Genomic DNA, 18,501 nt, shown 5'->3' on the forward strand with positions numbered 1-18,501 from the left:
TGTTATTTAGAAGTGTACGGATTCATCTCCAAGTATTTGGGAATTTCCAAGTAGCCTTCTGTTACTGATTTCTAACTTAATTTCATTGTGGTTTGAGGGTATACTTTGTATAATTTCTGTTCTTTTATATTTGTTAAGGTGTGTTTTATGACCAAGAATGTTGTCTTGATATGTTATGTGTGAGTTTGAGAAGAGTGTATTCTGTTGTTGTTGGATGAGGTATTCTAGAGATTTCAATTAGACCAGTTGATTGATGCTACTGCTGAGTTCAACTATATTCTTACTGATTTTATGATTGCTGGATATATCCATTTCTGACAGAGGGCAGTTGAAATCTCCAACAGTAATAGTGGATTCATCTATTAGTCTTTGCAGTTTTGTCAGTTTTTGCGTCACGTATTTTGCTGCTCTGTCATTAGGTACCAACACCTTAAAGATTGTTGTCTTCTTAGAGAATTGACTCATTTATCACTATGTAATGCTCCCTCTCTATCCCTGATAATTTTCCTTAAATTTTAATTTTCCTACTTTGCCTAAATAGCTACTTCAGCTTTCTTTTGATTAGTGTTAACATGGTATATGTATCCTTCTCCCTCCTTTTTCTCCCTCCCTCAACCGTATCTACTCTACTGATGACTACATCAAAGCATTCATTTCTGTTCTATTGATATCCTTATGATTCCTTAGAACTTCCTTCTCTCTGCTTACATTACCCAACTGTCCACGCATGTTGTGTACTTTTTTCATTAGAGCTCTAAGCATACTAATCATACTTATTTTAAATTCTCAGTATGATGATTCCAATCCCTGCCATTTATGAATCTGATTCTCTTGCTTAGTTTGTCTTTTCAAACTGTGCTTTTTGTCTTTTAGTATGCCTTGTAGTTTTTGTTGTTGTTGTGGAAAGTTGGACATGATAACCAGTTGGACTGCGTAAAAGAAACTCCAGTGAGTGGGCCTTTGGCAATGTGGCAGTGATGTGGAAAGTGAGGGGAACCTTCTATACTCTTTTGATTAGATCTTAGTCTTTCAGTGATCATGGGATCCTGGTATGTGACCTGCACAACTGCTTCTCAGTCTTACTCTCCACCCCTCTTCCTCCATTTAGGTGAGACAGAAAGGCTAGAGGGAGGCAGAGTTGGGTATTTCCCTTACGCCAGTTGGTTAGGCTCCGGTAAAACCCAGTATAATTAAGCTCTAACAAAATAGTTTCCTTTGAGACCAGGCTTTTGTTAAGTACAGAATTTGGAAGGCACATTTCAAAATGGTTACCTTCCCCTCCCCTTGTTAGAAGAACAAGATTTTTCTCTGACATTCACTGTGAGAGCTTGGTGGGGTTCCAGGAAGTAAAAGTGTGTCCCTGGCCTGGTCCCCAAGAGTTTTATCTCTCAGGTTAGTCCATGCTCAGTCTCTAATAATTAGTGAATTACCCTTTAGGTATTCCTATCTGACGCTGGGCCCAGAAGTGGTTTCCAGGTGTTTTCTCCTCCAGGTAAACTGTGATTCTTTATATTTCTCTGTGTCTCAAATTTTCAGGGTGATGGTTTTGTCCTGTACCTCAGTTCTCTCATGGATCAAAGCATACTGTTTTCAGTTTTTCAGCATTTTTATTTTATTTGTGTTTGTATATTAGGATGGAAGTTATGACCTCATGATTTTTGCTTTAACTTGGAGCAATAAAACTTTCTTAATGCATTTTAATAGTATCAACACCATCATCAGGTGATGCTTTGGAGACTGATTAGCCTGACATGTGAGGTATTACAAATAAAACCAAGGCTCTTACCAGACTGATCAACATTATTTTCCACATAGGTCTGACATAAAATCCTGCTTGATGTTACTGTGAAAATTTGGATCCAGACCTATTATTCTCATTAGGAATCAGACTGCCCTACTGGCTGGGGGAAAAGAAATATGGGTGGGTACCTGGGAGTAGAATAAATGGCACTCTTTAAGTGGCAGTATTCACATTTTTATTGAGCAGCAAAAAATATATGTGATCAACATTGTTACTTTCATTTGCAAATAAAAGAGTTGGGAAGTATAGAAACCTGTACTCAACTTTTTATCAAGAGTACTTATCATCAAATTACTCCCATCCAGGCTTCTGCAGGTCGGTAATTTTCTTTCCAATGGATAGGAGTATGTGGTGGGAATTCCAGTTTATAACATTTTTATTAAAAAAAAAAAGAATCAGCATAGTCAAGTTGTCTTAGTGTTACGCATTTCTGGATTTTGTCCTTGGAGGAGGTCAGGATCTTCCCAAGGCCTGGGTCCTCGAATATTCTTCCAGTCCTCAAAAGTGGAGTCCTTTATTTTCTATAGAGCCACAAATATTAGAGGATAAATATTAGTATAGGAGCCCTGTGGGTTCGATTAGGACCTCAATGAATGAATGAATAAATGAGTAGAAAGAATTCAATAGGCCCTCACTTGTAATTCTAGTAAATAACTGCATATCAAGCTTAATAATTAAAGAAATGTCATATTTCTTAGGACTTAAAATTTTTCTTACTTCCTATTGATGTTACTTCCTATCTTTCCCATCATCAGAATTAAACTATTAAAACAGAAGAACTCTGTATTTTTTTAAAATTTATTTTATTAAATTATAGTTTATTTACAATGTTGTGTTAATTTCTGCTATACAGCAGAGTGATTCGGTTATACATATATAGGTATATACACACACATACATTCTTTTTCATATTCTTTTCCATTATGATTTATCACAAAATACTATAGTTCCCTGTGCTATACAGTAGGACCTGGTTGTTTATCCATTCTATATATAATAGTTTGCATCTGCTAATCAAAAACTCCCAATCCATCCCTCCCCCATGCTCCCCCTTGGCAGCCACAAGTCTGTTCTCTATGTCTGTGAGTCTGTTTCTGTTTTGTAGATGTGTTCATTTGCATCATATTTTAGATACCATAATAAGTGATATCATATGGTATTTGTCTTCCTCTTTCTGATTTACTTCACTTAGTATGATAATCTCTAGGTCCATCCATGTTGCTGCAAATGGCATTATTTCATTCTTTTTCATGATTGAGTAGTATTCCATTGTATATATTAATATGCATCACATCTTCTTTATCTATTCATCTGTTGATGGACATTTAGGTTGTTTCCATGTCTTGGCTATTGTGAATACTGCTGCTATGATATACGGGTGCATGGATCTTTTAGAATTATAGTTTTCTCCAGATATATGCTCAGGAATGCTGGATCACATGGCAACTCTATTTTTAGTTTTTCGTGGAACCTCCATACTGCCTTCCATAGTGGCTACACCAATTTACATTCCTACCAAGAGTGTACAAGGGTTATCTTTTCCCTAAACCCTCTTCAGCATTTGTTATTTGTAGATTTTTTTAATGATGGCCATTCTGACCTCTGTGAGGTGGTACCTCATTGTAGTTTTAACTTGCATTTCTTGAATAATGTACATGTTTTATTTTTGAGAGCACAAAGAAAGGGAAGAAGCTGGGAAAACAAAACTCCAGGTCCAAACACTAATCCAGCATAATAATGACTAGCATGGGTTAACATGGGTGATGGCAGTAAATGAAGAGAACAAAAGTGGAGACTCTAGAGTCTGCTAGAAGGAATAGAGACCAAGATGATTTTTTCTGCACCTAAGAAATGAGCCTGGGCTTAAGAATGAAAAGATATTCCCCATAGCTGTCATGAGCAAAGCTCTTTTGGGGCAATAAAAACTAGCTTCAACCACAGTTTGGATCACTATATCTTTAGTTAGTGTGAAGTGTCTCTCAAGCACAGGAATGAAAATAGGAAAAAAGGGAAGCACATAAACCTTTCTTTACCCTTCTGACATCACTCTGACAGTAACTTTCATATATCTGCTTTGGTTATTCTGGAATAATTAAGTGAACAAGATAGAAAAAGAAACACAGAGAACACAGGATAGCTTTTATTCAGAGACAGGGAAAATGATATAAATTTACCTTGACACTTGGATACTAAGCATTACTGTTTTACTAACAAGCTATATAACCCTGGGCTAGTGATATGAGCTATCTGGGCACTAATTCTCTCAAAAGTAGTAATGAAAAGGCTAGACCAAATGGTCTATATGATTTCTTCAGCCCTCAAACTCTATGGCTTCTAAAAGAACTTCAAGGAACATCCACTCCCAGACAAACCCTCCATAGCTATATACTGAGAAGTAGCAAATTAGAGGTTTTGACAAGATAATGGGGAAATAGTAAATGAACCATTCTCTAAATTTCACTTACAGTTTTACCAGGAGTTTACTAAATCTACATAGATGAACAAAATTCTACTAATTTAGTGTTCAAGAACAGAAATTATTTTCAAGTATAGTTATGCAATGATACAAAGTTATAAAAAGGTTTTAAGAAAGAATAATGGCCTTCACTCAGATAACATAAGACCTATATGCTCAAGAGAATTTGAGCATAATTCTTAAATGGGATGCAAGGTTGGCAGAACAACTTCATGCAAAAGTGGTCCAATCCCAAACTAAACTAAAAAACAACAACAATAAAACAAAAACAAACAACAACAACAAAAAAGTGGTCTAGTCTTAAGCTCTGACAAGATCCTCTGGGTAAACAATTTGGAGACTGAATGCCACAAAGTTTGAGGGGTTTAGGAAACATCAAAACCTTTCTACAGATCCTCCCTTATGAAGCATAAAATCAAGCTCAAAATGATTGGCCAATGATTGAAATGCTAAAATGAGAATCAACACTCTTCACACGTCTCTTCAACGTATATTATTCACAATGTCCACCTTTCAATCAAAAATGACCAAACATGAAAAGAAATGGGAAAATATGATCAGAGATGGAGAACACCCTCTCTCTCCACATCCTATAATAAAACATGCTCTTTGATTTCATTAATAAGATAGGTGGAAAATGATACCTCGTTATAATTTTAATTAACATTCCTATTATAAGTTGAGCATCTCTTTATCTGTTTAAAAATGATATTTATTTCCTTGTCTCTGAACTCATTACATGCTCTGCCCATGTTCCTACTGATCAACTGAGTTGTTGAAATTTTCCATACTGATTTGCTCTTCATATTTAAATAAATTAATTCATTGTGTTAAGATAAACAATATTTTTAGAATTTCACATTTAACTAGTAACTTTATATACACTATTTTTTTTTAGGTTGAACTTTTGAACTTTTGAATTTTTACGTATGAATTCTGCAATCTTTACTTTTAAAGCTTCTGGGTTTTCTATCATATTTAAATAGGCTTTTCTGACTCAAGACCACTAAAAAGAATCTTCATTGTTTACTCCTAGTACTTTTAGCCTGTTGTTTTTTATTTTTAAATTCTTGATCCATCTAGAATATGGATATGAAACAGTATATGAAATACAAATCCATTTTATTTTCTTTTCAAACAACTACATAGTTGTTCCAATAACATATATTTAAGGTAAATATTTCTTTCCTGTACTGATAATAATTTGAATTTACCTTAAAGCAGATAGAACCAGTCACTGACTAGGAAGATTGCTACATTAGCATACCATACCTCATACTCTGATTCCAATGACACTTTATTCATTTTCAGTTTTTTTTCTAACTCAGGATCAATCTGTAGAAAAGAAAGAGCAGCCATAAGTTATTTAAGTCTGTTAGATCCCATTATATATAAGGCATGGCTGGGATGGCATGGCAGATTACAAAAACATGGGAAAATCTCCACAAACCATACGATTGCATAATGATAACTAATATAGTACTACCACCACTACTACAACTAATAGCAACTAATATTTACTGAGGACTTGGTATATGCCACGTATTTTGACATTTATTACCTCCTTTAATCCTCAAAAACTCCTATGACATAAGTATTAGTATTATGATCAAAGTAAGGATAACGGAATACAGGGAGTTTGAATAACTTGTCAAAGAGGCAGAACTTGGCTTTGAGCCTTGGCCCTCTGCCTCCAAAGTCTATGCTATTAACCACCACACTAAATTGTGTTATTACATAGAATCATTACAAAAATACTAATAAATGTAACACTGCTCTTGAAAACAAAAAAGAACATTTTATATACACCAGAAATAAAAAAGTTAGCTATGAAAATATTAGACAGGATTCCATAGTGGTAAACAGAAACTGATGCCACGTTACCTGTGTATAGCAAAGTCTTTAGGAAAGAAGAATGTGATTGCTGAAATTAATTAACAACCATCACCATCAACAAAACCCAAATTAAATTCAGTGGAATAGCTGAATAAGACCAAAGTAGTACACAAGAAACACAACCTGAGGATTCCACTAGAAAGATGCACAAACAGATGGGATAAATGAAAGAAAAGGCATATTATGAAACCTAGATCCAAAATAGGTCTATTAGGGGTTTCAGAATTACAGAATAAAGAGAATGGAGGAAGGGCAATAACTAATCAATAATTAATGAATAATATATTAAAAATACATGATTCCTCAGACTGAAAGAGCACAATAAAAAATAACCACAACAGGAATTCCCTGGTGATCCAGTGCTTAAGATTCATTGATTTCACTGTTGTGGGCTGAGGCTCGATCCCTGGTCAGGGACCTAAGACCCTATAAGCCATGAGGCGCAGCCAAAATAAGTAAATAAATAAAATTTAAAAATAACCACAACAGAACAAAGACAGCCCACTCTTAATCAACTAATAGTAAAGCCTTAGGATATTAAGGATAAAAAGAAAATCTCAACAGTAAAAAGAGTAAAAAGACAAAGGGATGAGGATTAGAAAAAAGGGATGAGGATTAGAAAAAAGACTGTTCATCAGCAACTTAAAATGCTAAAGTAAAATGAAATTATATCTACAATGTTGATATTAAAAGGATTACTTTGAACCTCAGGGTTTTTTTTTTGTTTTTTTTTTTGCGGTACTCAGGCCTCTCACTGCTGTGGCCTCTCCCGCTGCAGAGCACAGGCTCCAGACACGCAGGCTCAGCAGCCATGGCTCACGGGACCAGCCGCTCCGCGGCACGTGGCATCCTCCCAGACCGGGGCACGAACCCATATCCCCTGCATTGGCAGGCGGACTCTCAACCACTGCGCCACCAGGGAAGCCCTGAACCTCAGTTTTATTTTGACTATTTTCTCTCTTCTTTCTCGGCTTCTACTTGATTGGGTTTTTGTCAATCAGTGTTTTGAGTGGTGGAAATACATACCAACAATCTCAGTAACTGCTGAACTCGTCTATTAACTAATAAAGATTTTCTGACTGACATTTTTAGAAATCTAGTTATATATTACTTTAAAAAAACCAAATGAAAACCAAGGTTGAAGGCAGAGGTTACAGAAAATGATACACTACACACACACACACACACACACAGAAAACTGGTGGGGGCAGGAGGATCAATACATAACAATATTTTTAATGAACAAAACAGAATTCAAGGCAAACAGAATCAAAAAGGAACATTTAGGACTTCCCTGGTGGTCCAGTGGTTAGGACTCCGTGCGATGCGCGGGTTCAATCCCTGACTGGGGAACTAGGATCCTGCATGCATGAGGCACGGTCAAAAAAAAAAAATTCAATATTGGAAAATGGAACAATTTTTAAAGAAAATGTTAGAATTATTAAATATTATGTGACTATATTGCTTTGAAATGTATGCAGCAAAATGGATAAAAATTTAAGAAATAAATACACAAAACATCCTAAAGGAGCTTAACATACCTTTCCCAGAAACTAACTGATCAAGCAGATTATAAATAAGATTACTGAAGATGAGTAAAATGATTAACGAGTTCTTTCTAATAGATATATATAGAATTTTGAGCCCAGCAAATTTGGATTGCTATTTTCTCCTCAAACACACACAAAATATTAATAAAAATTAAACTTATTATAGGGCATAATGGAAAACTAGGCAAATTCACATATAAAAAATTGTCATATATAACATATTCAATGACTACAATCGATAATATTTAAAATCAATAGCAAAAAGATAACTGCAAAGAATCCATAAATATGGAAGCTGAAAACGTTTTAAAATACATTAACATGTTAGAGAAGAAATCAAAATGAAAATTACAAAGTATTTACAAGTGAAGAGCCATCTGTTGCATGATCTTTTTCATTCCAATAAGTTTAATCTTCTTGTGTATAAAATTTCTTGGTAAAGAACATTTCATCTGCACATAGTGACATTTTCACTCCTTTCTATCTAAACTCACTTAGTTCAGATTAACTCAAGATGGCAGAGTGGAAGGACGTGAGCTCACCCCCTTCTTATAAAAATACCAAAATCACTACTGCAGAATAACCATCGACAAAAAAACACAGGAACCTACTAAAAATGATACCCTACATCCAAAGACAAAGAAGCCACAACAAGATGGTAGGAGGGGGCACAATCGTGATAAAATCAAACCCCATACCCACCAGATGGGTGACCCACAAACTGGAAAATAATTATACCACAGAAGTTATCCCACAGGAGTGAAAATTCTGAGCCCCTAGTCAGGCTTTCCAGCTTGGGCGTCCGGCAATGGGAGAAGGAGTCCCAAGAGAATCTGGCTTTGAAGGCCAATGGGGTTTGATCACAGGACTTCCACAGGTCTGGGGAAAACAGGAACTCCACTCTTGGAGGGCACACATAAAGTCTTGAGGGTACCAGGACCCAGAGGAAAAAAGCAGTGACCCCAGAATAGACTGGGCCAGACCTACCTGCTAGCATTGGAGGGTCTTCTGGGGAGGCAGGGGGTGTCTGTGGCTCAGTGCGGGGACAAAGACACTAGCAGCAGCAGTTCTGGGAACTACTCATTGGCATGAGCCCTCCCAAAGGCCACCATTACCACCAAACAGCCTGTAGGCTCCAGTGCTGGATCACCTCAGGCCAAATAACCAACGGCATGGGAACAGAGCCCTGCCCATCAGCACACAAGTGGCTTAAAGTCTCCCTGAGCACAGCCCTGCCCACCAGAGGGACAAGACCCAGCTCCCCACCACTGGGCACCAGTCCCTCCCATCAGGAACCCTGCACAAGCCTCTTAGACAGCCTCATCCACCAGAGGGCAGACAACAGAAGCAAGAACTACAATCCTGCAGCCTGTGGAATGGAAATTGCATTCACAGAAATTCAGTCAAAACGAGAAGGCAGAGGAATATGTCCCAGATGAAGGAACAAAATGAAACCCTAGAAGAAAAACTAAGTGGAGTGGAGATAGCCAACCTACTAGAAAAAGAATTCAGAATAATGACAGTGAAGATGATCCAAGATCTTGGAAAAAGAATAGAGGCAAGGATTAAGAAGATGCAAGAAATGTTTAACAAAGACCTAGAATAATTAAGAACAAACAGAGATGAACAATATAACTGAAATGAAAAATACATTCGAAGGAATCAATAGTACAGTAAGTGAGTCAGAAGAATAGATAAGTGACCTGAAAGACAGAATGGTGGAAATCATTGCCATGGAACAGAATAAAGAAAGTAGAATGAAAAGAAATGTAGACAGTCTAAGAGACCTTTTAAATGCACCAACATTCCCATTATAGGGGTCCCAGAAGGAGAAGAGAGAAAGGACCTGAGAAAATATTTGAAGAGATAATAGCTGAAAACTTCACACAGTCATCCAAGTCCAGGAAGCACAAAGAGTCCCAGGCACATAAACCCAAGGAGGTACACGCCAAGACTCCTAGTAATCAAACTGACAAATACTAAAGACAAAGAAAAAATATTAAAAGTAACAAGGGAAAAACAACAAATAACATACGAGGGAACTCCCATAAGGTTATCAGCTGATTTCTCAGCAGAAACTCTGCAGGCCAGAAGGGAGTAGCACAATATACTGTATTTAGAGTGATGAAAGGGAAGAACCTACGACCAAGAATACTCTACCCAGTAAGCCTCTCATTCAGATTTGATGGAGAAATCAAAGGCTTTACACACCCCAGTGTTCACTGCAGCACTATTTACAATAGCCAGGTCATGGAAGCAACCTAAATATTCATTGACAGATGAATGGATAAAGAAGATGTGGTACATATATACAATGGAATATTACTCAGCCATAAAAATGAATGAAATTGGGTCATCTGTAGAGACGTGGATAGACCTAGACACTGTCATACAGAGTGAAGTAAATCAGAAGGAGAAAAACAAACATTGTAAATTAATGCATATTTGTGGAATCTACAAAAATGTTACAGATGAACCAGTTTGCAAGGCAGAAACAGAGACACAGAGGTAGAGAACAAACATATGGACATCAAGAGGGGAAAGGGCGGGTGGGATGAATTGGGAGATTGGGACTAACATATATACACTAATATGTATAAAATAGGTAACTAATGAGAACCTGTTGTATAGCACAGGAAACTCCACTTTGCTGTAGAGAAGAAACAAACAACACTGTAAAACAACTATATCCCAATTAAAAAAAAAAAAAACTTTACAGACAAGCAAAAGCTAAGAGAATTCAGCGCCACCAGACCAGCTCTGCAACAAATGCTAAAGGAACTTCTCTAGATGGGAAAGAAACCAGAAAGTTAAAACAACCTTGTACCTATATAGACTGCTATATCAAAAGCTCACAGGAGGGATTTCCCTGGTGGCAGAGTGATTAAAAATCCACCTGCCAATGCAGAGGACATGGGTTCAAACCCCGGTTTGGGAAGATGCCACATGCCACAGAGCAACTAAGCCCATGTGCCACAATTACTGAGCCTGTGCTCTAGAGCCCATGAGCCACAACTACTGAAGCCTGTGCACCTAGAGCCTGTGCTCCGCAACAAAAGAAGCCACTGCAATGAAAAGCCTGCACACCACAACAAAGAGTAGCCCCCGCTGGCCACAACTAGACAAAGCCCATACACAGCAACAAAGAACCAATGCAGCCAAAAATAAATAAATAAATTAATTAATTAATTAAAGACAAAAACAAAAAAACCTCATGGGAACAGCAAACCCCAAAACTATAATAGATACACACACAAAAAAGAAAAAGCAACCCAAACAGAACAATAAAGATGGCCATCAAACCACAAGAGAACAAAAGAGGAAGGGAAGAAAAAAGACCTACAAAAACAAACCCCAAACAATTAAAAAAATGGCAATAGCAATTTACATATCAATAATTACCTTAAATGTAAACGGATTAAATGCTCCAACCAAAAGACATACACTGGCTGAATGGATACAAAAACAAGACCTGTATATATGCTACTTACAAGAAACCCACTTCAAACCTAGGGACACATATATACTGAGAGTGAGGGGATGGAAAAAGGTATTCCATGCAAATGGAAATCAAAAGAAAGCTGAAGTAGCAATACTCATATAAGGCAAAATGGACTTTAAAATAAAGACTGTTACAAGAGACAAAGGACACTACATAATGATCAAGGGATCAATCCGAGAAGATATAACAATTGTAAATACATATGCACCCAACATAGGAGCACCTCAATATATAAGGCAAATACTAACAGCCATAAAGGGAGAAATCGACGGTAACACAATCGTGGGGGACTTTAACACCCCACTTTTATCAATGGACAGATCATCCAGACAGAAAATTTAAAAACACAGGCCTCAAAAGACACATTAAACCAGATGGACTTAATTGATATTTAACAATAATTCCATTCAAAAGCAGCAGAATACACATTCTTTTCATGTGCACATGGAACATTCTCCAGGATTGACCACATGCTGGGCCGCAAAGCGAGCCTCAGTAAATTTAAGAAAACTGAAATCATATCAAGCATCCTTTCCAACCACAATGCTATGAGATTAGAAATCAACTACAAGAAAAAAAACTGTAAAAAACACAAACAGGTGGAGGCTAAACAATATGCTACTAAACCACCAATGGCTCACTGAAGAAATGAAAGAGGAAATCAAATAATACCTAGCGACAAATGAAAACAAAAGCACAATGAATCAAAACCTATGGGATGCAGCAAAAGCAGTCTAATAACCAATGCGGTGGGAACACAGCCCCACCCATCAGCACACAAGTGGCTTAAAGTCTCCCTGAGCACAGCCCTGCCCACCAGAAGGACAAGACCCAGCTCCACCCACCACTGGATGGGAACTGGCCCCTCCCATCAGGAAGCCTGCACAAGCCTCCTAGACAGTTTAGAGCAATACAATCTTACCTCAGGAAACAAGAAAAATTTCAAACAACCTAACCTTACAGCTAGAGCAACTAGAGAAAGAAGAACAAACAAAACCTAAAGTTAGTAGAAGGAAAGAAATCATAAAGATCAGAGCAGAAATAAATGAAATAGAGATAAAAAAACAATAGCAAAGATCAATGAAACTAAAAGCTGGTTCTTTGACAAGATAACACAATTGATCAACCTTTAGCCAGACTCATCAAGAAAAAAATGGAGAGGACTCCAATCAGTAAAATTAGAAATGAAAAAGGAGAAGTTAAGATGGACACCACAGAAATATAAGGATCATAAGAGACTACTACAAGCGACTATATGCCAATAAAATGGACAACCTGGAAGAAACAGATAAATTCTTAGAAAGGTAGAAGCTCCCAAGACTGAACCAGCAAGAAACAGAAAACATGAACAGCCCAATCACAAGTACAGTAAGTACCCTACATACGAGCCTTCAAGTTGCTATCTTTCAAAGATGCAAACTTATGTTCACATGTCTAATCACATAAGTTACTTCACGTGTCTGGTCTACATTGTCACATGCATGCATCCTCTACAAGTGGTTGTGCGCTTGTGTACCTTACTATACAGTACTGTATAGAGTACAGTAGTACAGTATCTTTATTTCAAGCCCAGGATGTCTGGAAGCAAGTGTAAAAGGAGCGGGTGATGTAGCTGGCACTGCTAAGAAGTGCCAAGAAATAACAATGGAAACAAAAGTGAAAAAAATTGAGAGTGAAGCGAGGAGAAAAGATGGTAGACGTCACTTGTTATAACATGAATCATTCAACCATTGGCACAATTCTAGAGAACAAAGACAAGATCATGGAATATGAGAAGTGTGCTGTGCCGATGATGTCGACAATAATATCGAAGAAGTGTGGAAGAATGATGGAAAAGATGGAGAAACTTCTCAGTGTATGGATATGCAGGATCAGCAACAGTGTTGAGTCCCACTCAGCTTCATGCTGATTCAAGACAAAGCTAAAAGCCTTTACAAAGACTTGAAGAAGAAACACGGCAAAGAATCAGAGGGCACATCTTTTAATGTCAGCAATGGCTGGTTTCACTGGTTCAAGGTTAGAGCCAAACTTCACAATGTAAAAGTAAGTGGCAAGGCAGTGAGTGCAGATACGGTAGCTGCCTGGGAATTTCCTGGAACTCTTTGAGAAATTACTGATGAAGGCGTGTATTTAACAGAGCAGGTTTTTAACGTGGATGAGATGGCAGTGTACTGGAAGAGGACGGCAGGCCAAAGTTACATCAGTAAGGAGGAAAAGTTAATGCCAGGCTATAAAGCAGCAAAGGGCAGACTCATTCCGTTGTTTAGTGGCAGTGCTTCCTGCAATATGAAGCTGAAGGCTCTCTTAGTTTATCATTCAGAGAACCCAAGAACCCGTAAAAACAAAGCCAAGGGATCTCTTCCTGTTGTGTGTAAGAGTAACCCCAAAGCCTGGGTTACACAGCCCATTTTCTAGGACTGGTTTTTCCACCACTTTATCCCGGAGGTAGGGAAATACTGCTTGGAGAAGGACATCCCATTTGACATTCCTTTGCTGCTTGACAGTGCTCGGGGCCAACCCCCATTCATGGATGACTTTCATCCCAACGTCAAAGTAGTGCATCTGCCACCAAATACTATATTGTTCATCCAACCTATGGACCAGGGAGTTACAGTGACTTTCAAGAAATATTATTTACATCACACTTTTCGCAGTAAAGGCGAGTGACAGGAATCCAGAACAACCTTGTGACAATTTTGGAAGGACTACAACACCTACAAGGCCATAAAAACATTGACTTTGCATGGCGTGAGCTTACGGCCATCACCATGAATAGGGTTTGGAAGAACCTTTGCCTGCAGTTTGTTCACAATTTTCGTGGATTTGAGAAGGTGGATGAGGAGCCCAAAGAGGTCTTCAGCAACGTAGTGACCCTAAGCAAGAAGCTGGAGCTAGATCTGCAACTGGACGGCTTCATTGAATTCCTTGCTGTGCAACACAAGGAGCTTACAGTACTAATGAAGACCTGATGGAATTGGAGGCCCAAAGAAAGGACAAAGAGAGACAAGAGGAAGAAGTAACTGAAGAACCGAAGAGATTCAAGGGGAATTTCTTTGAGGAGGCACTGTTAGGTTTGGAGGCATAGGACCCAAACATAGAATGGTGCACGAAGGGTGCAGCAGACCTTCAGAATTCAGTCCAGTGCTACCGTGTCATCTATGACAAGAAAAAAAGAGCTACTACCCAGACATCACTGGATCGTTTTTTCAAGAGGGTGGATAGAACTGAATCCAGCAAGGAACCCGAACCTGTGCCATCAACATCAGGTGTGAGTGAAACTGCACCTTGCCCTCCATCTCCTACTGCTGATGATCTTCCTCCTATTGCTCTACCATCGCCCCCCTCCTCTCCCTCCTCCAGTCAGTAACTCTTCTTGCCTGTTCACTTGATGCCAGCCCCTGTATGTCAGGTGTTGTACTGCACTACTGTACTTTTCAAGGTACTGTACTGTAAGATTAAAAATGCTGGGGCTTCCCTGGTGGCGCAGTGGTTGAGAGTCTGCCTGCCGGTGCAGGGGATACGGGTTCGTGCCCCGGTCTGGGAGGATCCCGCATGCCGTGGAGCGGCTGGGCCTGTGGGCCATGGCCACTGAGCCTGCGCGTCCGGAGCCTGTGCTCCGCAACGGGAGAGGCCACAACAGTGAGAGGTCCGCGTACCGCAAAAAAAAAAAAAAAAAAAAAAAGAAAATGCTTTATTTTTTTGAGATGTTTGATTTTTACGTATTATTTGTGGGAAAAGTATTATAAACCTATTACAGTACAGTACTATATAGCCGACTGTGTTAGCTGGGTACCTAGGCTAACTTTATTGGACTTACGAACAAATTGGACTTACAGATGCACTCTTGGAACAAAACTCGTTCATGTGTAGGGGACTTTGTACTGAAATTGAAACTGTGATTGAAAAACTCGCAACAAACAAAAACCCAGGACCATATGGCTTCACAGGCGAATTCTATCAAACATTTAGAGAAGAGTTAACACCTATCCTTCTGAAACTGTTCCAAAAAGATTGCACAGGAAGGAAAACTCCCAAACTCATTCTATGAGTCCACCATAGCCCTAATACCAAAACCATACAAAGATACCACAAAAAAAGAAAATTACAGGCCAATACCACTGATGAACACAGACACAAAAATCCTCAACAAACTACTAGCAATCTGAATACAACAATACATTATAGGATCATACACCATGATCAAGTGGGATTTATCACAGAGATGCAAGGATTTTTCAGTATCCACAAATCAGTCAGTGGGATACACCACATCAATAAACTGAAGAATAAAAACCAAATGATCATCTCAATAGATGCAGAAAAAGCTTTTGACAAAATTCAGCACCCATTTATGAAAAACACTCTCCAGAAAGTAGGCATAGAGGCAACCATACCTCAACATAATAAAGGCCATATACTACAAACCTACAGCTAATATAATACTCAGTGTTCAAAAGCTAAAAGCAGGGATTTCCTTGGTTGTCCAGTGGGTAAAACTCCACACTCCCAATGTAGGGGGCCCGGGTTCAATCCCTGGTCAGGGAACTAGATCCTGCATGCATGCCGCAACTAAGAGTCCGCATGCCACATCTAAAAAGTCCGCGTGCCACAATGCAGAGCCCGCATGCTGCAACGAAGACCCAGCACAGTCAAAATAATAATTAAAAAATAAATAAATATTTCAAAAAAAGCTGAAAGTACTTCCCCTAAGATCAGGAAGAAGACAAGGCTGTCCACTCTCACCACTTTCATTCAACACAGTTTTGGAAGTCCTAGCTGTGGCAATCAGAGAATACAAAGAAATAAAAGGAATCCAAATTAGAAAAGAAGTAAACTATCACTGTTTGCAGATGACATGATACTGTACATAGAAAATCCTAAAAACGCTACCAGAAAACTACTACAGCTCATCAATGAATTTGGTAAAGTTACAGGTTACAAAATAAATACACAAAAATCTGTTGCATTTCTATACACTAACAATGAAAGATCAGAAAGAGAAATTAAAGAAAAAATCCCATTTACCACCACATCAAAAAGAATAAAATACCTAGGAATAAACCTACCTAAGGAGACAAAAGACCTGTACTCTGAAAACTATAAGACACTGATGAAAGAAATCGAAGACGACACAATAGAGGGAAAGATATACCATATACTTGGATCAGAAGAATCAATGTTGTCAAAATAAGTATACTAACCAAGGCAATCTAGATTCAATGCAAACCCTATCAAATTACCAATGGCATTTTTCACAGAACTAGAACAAAAAATCTTAAAATTTGTATGGAGACACAAAAGACCCTGAATAGTGAAAGCAATCTTGAGAAAGAAAAATGGAGCTGGAAAATTCAGGCTCCCTGACTTCAGACTAAACTACAAAGCTACAGTCATCAAAACAGTCTGGTACTGGCACAAAAATAGAAATATAGATCAATGGAACAGGATAGAAAGCCCAGAAATAAACCCATGCACCTATGGTCAATTAATCTATGACAAAGGAGGTAAGACTATACAATGGAGGAAAGACAGTCTCTTCAAGAAATGGTGCTGGGAAAACTGGACAGCTACCTGTAAAAAAATGAAATTAGAATGCTCTTTAACACCATACACAAAAATAAACTTAAAATGGATTAAAGACCTAAATATAAGACTGGACACTATCAACGTATTAGAGGAAAATATAGGCAGAACACTCTCTGACATAAATCACAGCAATATCCTTTTCAATCCATCTCCCAGAGTAATGGAAATAAAAACAAAAATAAACAAATGGGACCTAATGAAATTTAAAAGCTTTAGCACAGCAAAGGAAACCATAAACAAAACAAAAAGACAACCCACAGAATGGGTGCAAATATTTGCAAACAATGCAACAACAAAGAATTAGTCTCCAAAATTTATGAACATCACATGCAGCTTAATATCATAAACACAAATAACCCAATCAAAAAATAGGCAGAAGACCTAAATAGACATTTCTCCAAAGAAGACATACAAATGCCAAGAGGCACATGAAAAGATGTTCAGCATCACTGATTATTAGAGAAATGCAAATCAAAACTACAGTGAGATATTACCTCACATATGTCAGAATGGCTATCATCAAAATATCCACAAAAAACAAATGCTAGAGAGGGTATGGAGAGAAGGGAACCCTCCTACACTGTTTTTTGGAATATAAATTGGGGCAGCCACTGTGGAGAACAGTATGGAGATTCCTTAAAAAACTAAAAATAGAGCTACCATATGATCCTGCAATCCCACTCCTGGGTATATATCTGTAGAAAAACATGGTCCAAAAGGATACATGCACCCCAATGTTCATTGCAGCACTGTTTACAATAGCCAAAATATGGAAGTAACCTAAATCTCCAACGACAGATGAATGGATAAAGAAGATGTGGTATATATATACAATGGAATATTACTCTGCCATTAAAAAGAATGAAATAATGCTATTTGCAACAACAGGGATGGACCTAGAGATCATCATATTGAGTGAAGTAAGTCAGACAGAGGAAGACAAATATTGTATGATACTGCTTACATGCAGAATCTTAAAAATAATGATACAAATGAACTTATTTACAAAACAGAAACAGACTCACAGACTTAGAGAATGAATTTATGGTTACCGGGGGAGGAGGGGGAAGGCTGGGTGGTGGAAGGGATAGTTATGGAGTTTGAGATTGACATGTACACACTGCTACATGTAAAATGGATAACCAACAAAGACCTACTGTATCGCACAGGGAACTCTGCTCAATATTATGTAACAACCTAAATGGGAAAAGAATTTGAAAAAAAATAGATACATGTATATGTATAACTGAATCACTTTGCTGTACACCTGAAACTAACACAACATTGCTAATCAACTACAGTCCAATATAAAATAAAAATTTTAAAAAAACCATGTAGTTCATTTTGCTGTCCAATTTTATAGGCTATGATATCCAAAATATTACTTTAAAAGTAGCTACAATTACAGATATTCCTTTATTGCTCCTAGCTTTAATAGGAATGCTCTTAATGTTTCTCTATTAAGAATATTTACTATGATTACTGCTTGTTAAAGAAAATTCAACAAGGTAGTTAGATCAACACCCAAAAATCAAAGGGCATGGATCCACATACAAAATCAATATAGTTTCTTTATGCAAGTAAAAACCAATTAGAAAATGTAAGAGAAAGAAGAATACATAGCCAGAATAGTCTCATCTATTTAGAAAATTAAATTCACAGCTAAAAACATTTTGAAAAAGAAAACTAG

The 18,501-nt window shown here is 37.7% G+C and overlaps 1 protein-coding gene across 1 annotated transcript in view; it reads right to left on the bottom strand.

The window, feature by feature from the left end:
* Positions 1-1,963: 1,963 nt before the first annotated feature.
* Positions 1,964-18,501, bottom strand: part of COX16 (cytochrome c oxidase assembly factor COX16) — a 33,943-nt gene continuing 17,405 nt past the window's right edge. The window contains exons 3-4 of the mRNA XM_081229448.1: positions 5,550-5,612; positions 1,964-2,322 (exon numbers count right to left, since the gene is read on the bottom strand). Of these exons, the coding sequence (XP_081085574.1) occupies positions 2,206-2,322; positions 5,550-5,612 (180 nt within the window). The 3' untranslated portion in view covers positions 1,964-2,205. The remainder of the gene's footprint in view (positions 2,323-5,549; positions 5,613-18,501) is intronic.

Source organism: Mesoplodon bidens, assembly GCF_964165515.1.
Source record: "Mesoplodon bidens genome assembly, chromosome: 3".
Classification (NCBI taxonomy): Eukaryota; Metazoa; Chordata; class Mammalia; order Artiodactyla; family Ziphiidae; genus Mesoplodon; species Mesoplodon bidens.